Source organism: Nannospalax galili, unplaced genomic scaffold, assembly GCF_000622305.1.
Source record: "Nannospalax galili isolate Female #2095 unplaced genomic scaffold, S.galili_v1.0 scaffold663, whole genome shotgun sequence".
Taxonomy (NCBI): domain Eukaryota; kingdom Metazoa; phylum Chordata; class Mammalia; order Rodentia; family Spalacidae; genus Nannospalax; species Nannospalax galili.
The window spans coordinates 4490639-4497988 of NW_008351881.1; the positions used below are offsets into that span (position 1 = coordinate 4490639).

General features: G+C 35.9%; 1 protein-coding gene across 1 annotated transcript; it reads right to left on the reverse strand.

The window, feature by feature from the left end:
- Positions 1 to 6404: 6404 nt before the first annotated feature.
- Positions 6405 to 6734, reverse strand: LOC103746567 (histone H2A-Bbd type 1-like). The gene has a single exon (XM_008848809.1). The coding sequence runs from the start codon at positions 6732 to 6734 to the stop codon at positions 6405 to 6407; it is 330 nt and encodes a 109-aa protein (XP_008847031.1).
- Between the last annotated feature and the right edge of the window lie 616 nt (positions 6735 to 7350).

Sequence of the window (7350 nt, forward strand, 5' to 3'; positions counted from 1 at the left end):
TCATACTGTATAAAGAGAAAATTATAAAGAGAGGAAAATATGGTTCACTATGGGTTATCTTCAGATGGAATACTCAGGTCTAAATGGACAGTTACCCACAAGGCACAGGAATCATGATGAAAGAGAGAGATAGGAAGATTATAAGAACCAGATGTGACAGATATCTGCAGTGACAGTATATGCCAGACATGACATAAGTTTTGCACACATGAACTCATCACAGCTGTTACTGCATGCACAAGATCAGCCAGACAAAACCCCAGCATGGATGGGGGAGGGGCTCAGGAAGTTCTCCCAACTTCTGGCAGTTGATGGGTGCCAGGGAAGCTTGGTGGTGTAATGGATAGGGAGAAACTGGAATGGAGGGAAAGAGAAGCAGATTTGATAAAAGTGTATTCTACACACGTGTGAAGCACACAGGCAATAAAAAAGATAAGAAAAGAAATGAAAACTTTATGATCATTTATATTTTACATATTAATAACTTTCTATAATGTGATGTTTTGGATAGATGTATACATTGTCTAATTATTAGGTTTTACTAGTTAGCTATCCATTACATTTTTAAAATAAATAGTTAATTATTATAATTTTTTTCAGAACACGGACTTTGTAACAAAGTCAACCTCAATGAACTGAGGTTATATTAATATATCTGATAAATTTGCAACATAGATACAGCAATATAGAGTTTTTAGTCAAATTGACTCATGACTGTGTTCAGCATTAAAGTTCAGGTTCCTTGTGATAAAACAAACACAGTAATGGAATTATGGTTTTGAATTTATAATGTATGTATTATACGGCATGTGCTGATTTGTAAATTTAGAAAAATTTAAAGATGCAGCAGATGAGAGACAGTATTCATGTAAAAACTTTATTGTATCTTTAAAAAATTCTATGGGTACAACTTTAAAAATATTAAAACTAGACACATAAAATAGAGAAAAAATATTCTTCCCCATTTCAAAGTCTTAGTGAATTTCTTTCAAATTCTTAAATTCATCACTTAAAATGTGTTCATTTTTATATGAACTTTATAATATCTTTCTATATCAGAGCAGTTATATTGTTTTCTTCTTTTTAAATATTTTCACAGTATTTAATTGTACGGATACACCACATTTTTAAATGGTTTGCTATAATGTTAGTTTATTTCCCTTACAAGTTTTTCCTTAAAATTTTAGTTATATATTATCAACAAAACAAAATCATACATAATGTTAATTATATTCTATTTAACTTTTAATCTTTATATTATATTATGGTAGTGTCAATATTATTAAATTACTATTTAGGGAAACAGCTAGTGACACACATAATGCATGCTATATAATATCTTAGAATATATTTATTCCTCCTTTTATCTCAAGAGTTACAATTAGGTAATATGATATATTATGGTTACAAATATCTGAAAAAATCTCATGTATAACATTTTTCTGTGTAAATAAATGGCAAGAGCAGAATTACTCCTGACAGACTCCACTTTCCTAACAAAAGCTTTGGTCTTCTACCTCCCAAGACAGCTATACAAGAGCTTACCAAAGTGGTTCCCTGGACTTTATAATTCACCACTGAATGTCCGGCTGATATAAAATACAGGACAGTTGTCACAGGCTAGAAAGCATGCATTCCATCTTCATATTTAAATATGCATACAAGTAATTCTTGATGTTCACAAATTGATATTGCAGAGAGAAAAATTGCATGAATTAGTGTCGGTAGGGGAGTTATTCATTTAGCAAAGAACTTGAACATTGGTGATCCAGATGACAGAGATTGGGCATATCAGCACCCTCATTTCCAGAATTAAAATTTTCATACCATGAACTCATAATCGCTTTTGCTTATTATTGCACAACAACATTTTAAGATTGATTTTTCTTTTGCAGTCAAGGATAAAATTACCAGACAAGAAAAAATATTAAAGCCTCCTCTAAAACTGGTTTGATTCATAGTTCCTATGAAGGGGAAAATGTAATTCAGTGACTCTGAATGTTGTAGCAGATGAACTAGGATGGGAATGATAAAACTTATATTAACATAATTGAAAGTAAATTTAGCTGACGGAAGAAGTAAACTTAAAAATTAGAGCATAAGTGCAGATTGCTCTGGGAGTCTCTTCTCCATACATCTACAAGCCTCTAAATCACCTCTGCTGACTTTCTAAGCTGACAAAATAGTGATGCTTTTTTTAAAAATAAATTTTGCAAGTGTAATTTTTTAGGCTTTTACTTTAAAATATCAACAACAGATAAACTTGAAATAGAAGGAAGTAATGAAGATATCAATCCTTAAGCTTAGAATTAGTAATTAGGAAAAAATGTTTTTAATAGTCTCCCTTTCCTGTTCAGTTAAAATAACTAATTTCAAGTATTTGATGTGCTTCTTCTATGTACCAAATCACCAAACATTTTATGTAATTCCTTATTCTTACATAATATGAGACAGACATTTTAGGAACTGGTAAGTCCTCATTGATGTTTTTAGATACAATTGCTAGAAATAAAATAGCAACTCTTCTCATTTTTACAAACTTCTAAATTGAGGTTTAGTTTCAAAGTAGGATACTTTTCAGTTTCAGGAAAACTGAAAATTTGGATGAAATTTAAAATTCACTGTTACATAAAGTCTGCAAAAAATTTCCCCAAGAACTGACTCTTGTCCATTAGCATAAGAAACTCTCCTTTAAAGCTTAACTAGACTATATTTTAAGGAAAGCTCTGTCTATTTTCCAATGTATTTATCGACTAATCATATTGAAAATGCTTACTTCTAGACATTCATGATACTAAATTATAGACAAAATGAGGCCCTGGATTCAATTGATGTGATCAGGCACAGTTTCTCTTGTCTGTGTTATAATTATGTTTATTACATGGAAGTTTAAATTTTTTGGCCTTTTTGAGGCAGGGTCTCCCTGTAGCCCCAGCTGGCCTGGGACTCACGATATAGGCCAGGCCATCTCTTGAACTCACAGAGATCCCCTGATCCTGTTTCCCAAGTGCTGGGATTAAAGGCATCTGCCACAATGCCCTGCAAGTTTAAATGTTTAGGTCCAATTACAATTCAACAGCAAGATACTGGGAAATAGGAACAGAAACTTCAGCACTTAAATAGGAAGCTTGGAGTCTCACATGCTCATTAAACCAATTACAGCCTGAAAACATTTTAAATCTGATGTATGGTATAATTTTTAAAGACTATGTGCAAAAGCAATGTTTATTTTAAAACTTAGAATTTGTTCAGTATCCAAGTTTAATAGACTGTGGAACAAGAAAACGAAAGGAAAGATTTGCTGGCAACATAGTTTCCTATATTAAACTTATCTTCTCATTAAGGTTTTGTTTCTATCAGCACCACCAGAACATGTACTACATTTTTTTCCCAAATTTCTGCAGCTGAATTTTAAGAGAAAAAAGTGAAAAATGTTTAAAATATTCACTTTTTGTTTAAACTCATTTAATGCTTAGTCTAGATTTCCTCCATATTTGATTCCAGTGTCTTCTAGAGAGAACATTACCTTATTTTACGATGTACTAATATTTCCATACTTCCATTACTTTATTGTTTTGTTTTGTTTTGTTTTGTTTTGAGACAAGGTCTCCCTGTAGCCCCAACTAACCCGGAACTTGCTATGTAGAAAAGGCTGGTCTGGAACTCACAGAAACCCCCTGGTGTCTCCCTCCCCAGTGCTGGGTTTAAAAGCATGTGCCATCATGCCCAGCATTTCCATTATCTTTTAAACACAGTTTAAGAAATCTTGCACTTCCTTTAATATTTTTCATGTTATAAAACATTGAACATGCTGCAAAAATTTATTTGTGAAGTGGGAATCCTAACTAATTCATTTGGATTCTTTTCCAGAAATTAAAAACTGTTGGTGACAAGAATGTTTGGGAGTTAAGCAATATTCCTAGTTTAATTTAAGCTGGCTCCTTGGGAAGGGACATATACCTAATACTGTAAACCTGGTCCAAACCTAAGAATGGGAGGTCACAGGTCCTATAGAAAACTCTACTACTACTGATTAGTTAGATGGAAATATAGCCAAACTGCCTCCTAATCATATGCATTCATACACATGGCCAATTCTGCTTTTAGCCTATGTCAGAGAGGGTGACAGTTAATGCACAGTCTCTCAACTGATCAAAGAGAATAAGAGGCTGTTGAGTACTCAGACCCAAAAGACACATCTTTATCACCCACTCCAAGAACCAAAACCATTACGGAAGAAGATGTGGAAAACTTTTCAGAGTTGGAGAATGGAAAGGTGAGCTATGAAATGGTGTCATCTAAATATGATATGACTGTTGGAATCATTAACACACAGCAGCTGTATAAGACCTGCACAAAATAAGAAAAATAAATAAACCATGAGAGCAGAAAGGACAAGTTGGGAGGAAGAAGGGAGTCAGAGGGGAGGAAGGCAGCATGGATGAGAAAGGGCAATAACGGGTTAATGTGATCACAGTATATTCAGTACATGTAATTTCTAAAGTGGTTGGCTATGGAAGATGGGAATGACACATACACAGTTTTTTCCAAGAAGATACATAGATTCTGTGACGTACAGTGGGTCTCTCGCCTATCCATCCATATCTGAGTGTCTATATACTAGTATACAAATGTGTATACATAATAGGAAGTAAAAACATATGCATAATTAACACTGTTTATGGTAAAAAGATATGCATAAGATACTCTACTATACTCAGGGGATAAATCTGAGAAACAAACAAGACTAGAGTAAAAGTGTACTCATATTTATTTTACATAGTCTTATAATATCAAATGTATAATGAGTTGATAGAGTTATGAATTGTTAACATGTCTAAATATGCACCTTTGATTGCATGAGTGTGTATTACATTTAATGCAATGAGTGTATGTAACAAGTTTTAGTACAGTGATTACCGAACAAAATTTATGATGTTAAATTCATTCTAATATACATTATGTATTCCTTGAGTTTTATCAGCTTTTATGCTTAGTGAGCTAATATGCATGTAATACATATTATTAAATAATAGTAATACAATTATATTTATGTGAAAATAGCATGGGAAAATTGTTTAATATTGAAGTAAACTTTATATTATAAATTTAGGATCTCATTTAAATAACTTTCACTATCAAGACTAAAAATACACAAGGTAGAAAGTAGTTTAGTCGATATAGGGGTATTGATTGGTTGTATTATAAAGTAGTACTAATAAAATATTTACATTTGAGAGTATTATATGTTCATGATAGATGAACTTATTTTACCAATATAATATTAATTGACTCATATTTTCTATATTTTCTTCGGGATTCTAATTTGCATATAGTTAACATAGCCTTACTAGCAGGCTTCTGCTTAGTGTAAAGAGACATTATACCTTCACTCTTTTGGTTGTATTTAATATGTACCAGAATGCATTCCAAGAACCAGAAGCACAATCCTGGTGCTCTTTCTTGTATTCTCAGCATACTCCTATAAATGAAGAAGGCCTTTTTACGTCTACCAAGGCAGATAGAGGGAATCGCCAGTCAGAAGGAGCAGAGAAGAGAAAAGAATGTGTGCCTGATATTCCCTTCACCGCTTGCTTCAGTCCTCTGCAATGTCAATCTCCTGTCCTGCCTCAAGGGACAACAGAGGGTTGTTGTCATAGTAAGTAGTTCCCAATGGTCAGTTGAACACTAGGCTCAGAGGCACCTTGGAGAAGCAGCCTGAACATCTGGAAACAGGATAGTATAGCTGTGCCACTGTGAGAAGCAGCACACAAGCAGACACAAGCAGGCTTATACTTACAAAATCAGAGACAAAGGGATTCTTATCTCCCATCGTCCTGTGAAGAAGCCACTGCTTGTGTGAACGCTCCCACCTGTTAAGCTCATGCTGCTGGCATGCTCGTCTCTATGCAGTGGTCTCCCTCACCGCATTGCCTGTGACCAACTGATCTGTGTGCTTCCCTCCCACGAATGAAGACCACCACAGTTCAGGGCTTCACCCACCACTCCTGTTAGCAGCATCACACTCAGAATCCAGCATACTTGGGAACCCCAAACCAACTTTCTGGCCTTCAAAGGCCTCTGTGCTCACAGCCCACCAGGATGCCTTCTCTACCCTGACCCTAAGGCGCCTGTCCCACGGAGGGTCACTGCCTGAGATATCCCCATTAGAAATCAAGGTTTAGACGCCCCAAGATGACCACAGCTTCCACCCCTCCACCCATACCTCCTGAGCGTCTCACAGCCACCTCTATCTCAAAATAACAAGCTGAGCGTTCAGAAACACTGACATGATCTAGATGCTTTAATGGCATGTCTGATTAGCAACCTCAGCTGGAGGTATACTGGGGCTGGCTGAGGCTGAGGAAAGAAGTGGCCCTCTAGCCTCTAAGACCCAGGCATCATCAGTTCTCATTGAGTTCTGGTTCTTCAAAAGTCAGTGATTTGGTGTTATCCTGGAAGAGTTTCAAAAGGTCTCGGTTGTTCTGTACCACCTGACAGACGTGCTCTGGGGTGATGTGATTCCTGCGCTTGCTGTGGGGTTCCTCTCCAGCCCGAACCAGGATGTTGGAAGTCAGGCACTCCAGTACACCAGCAAGGAACACAGGTGCAGTAGCGCTCAGACGCTGGGCAGAGTTTCCCTCTCGCAGGAAGCGGTCTACCCGGCTGACAGGAAATTGCAGCTCTGCTCTTGTGGAGCGAGATATGTTCCGTCTTTGCTTTTTCCCAGACATGGTGGTTGTTTGATGGGTTTAGCTCAACGCTACTTCTCTTCTGGCCTGAGTCTCTCCAAACACCACCCACATGTTTACCTCTGCTCCTCATGAATCATCAGAGTCCTTTATGACAACCAAGAGGCTGTGATGTCATTGGTGTCCCCTAGACTCTGATCATCCTTCAGTCTAGAAATGTTCATGTTACAAAACGGCCCACCTTAGTGAATACATCCCTCCCTTTAGGGAAATTAATTTCACATTCTTATTTTTCACCGTCTAGCACAATTTTTATGCCAATGGCAATTGTTTGTTTGTAGGATACATCCTCTGTAATGCATTAGACACTAGTTTTAATCGTGTCTATGCTCTTTCCCACCACTACTGAAGTCCTCGTTTACCCGACATGCATAAAATCTTCAGTAGAGACTCAGCTGGCCTCTACAAACACAATAGTCAATGCGGCTCTTCCTCCTTTTTTAAATATAGTCATCTCAGTGTTCTTAATCAGTATTACTATTTGTATTTCTTTATTCTCCTTTAAACTGATTACAGAATTTGAAAATTTATTTGACATCTTCCAGATATTTATGTGATAAATATATTTTTCTTTTAAAAAATATTTTATTATTTCTTA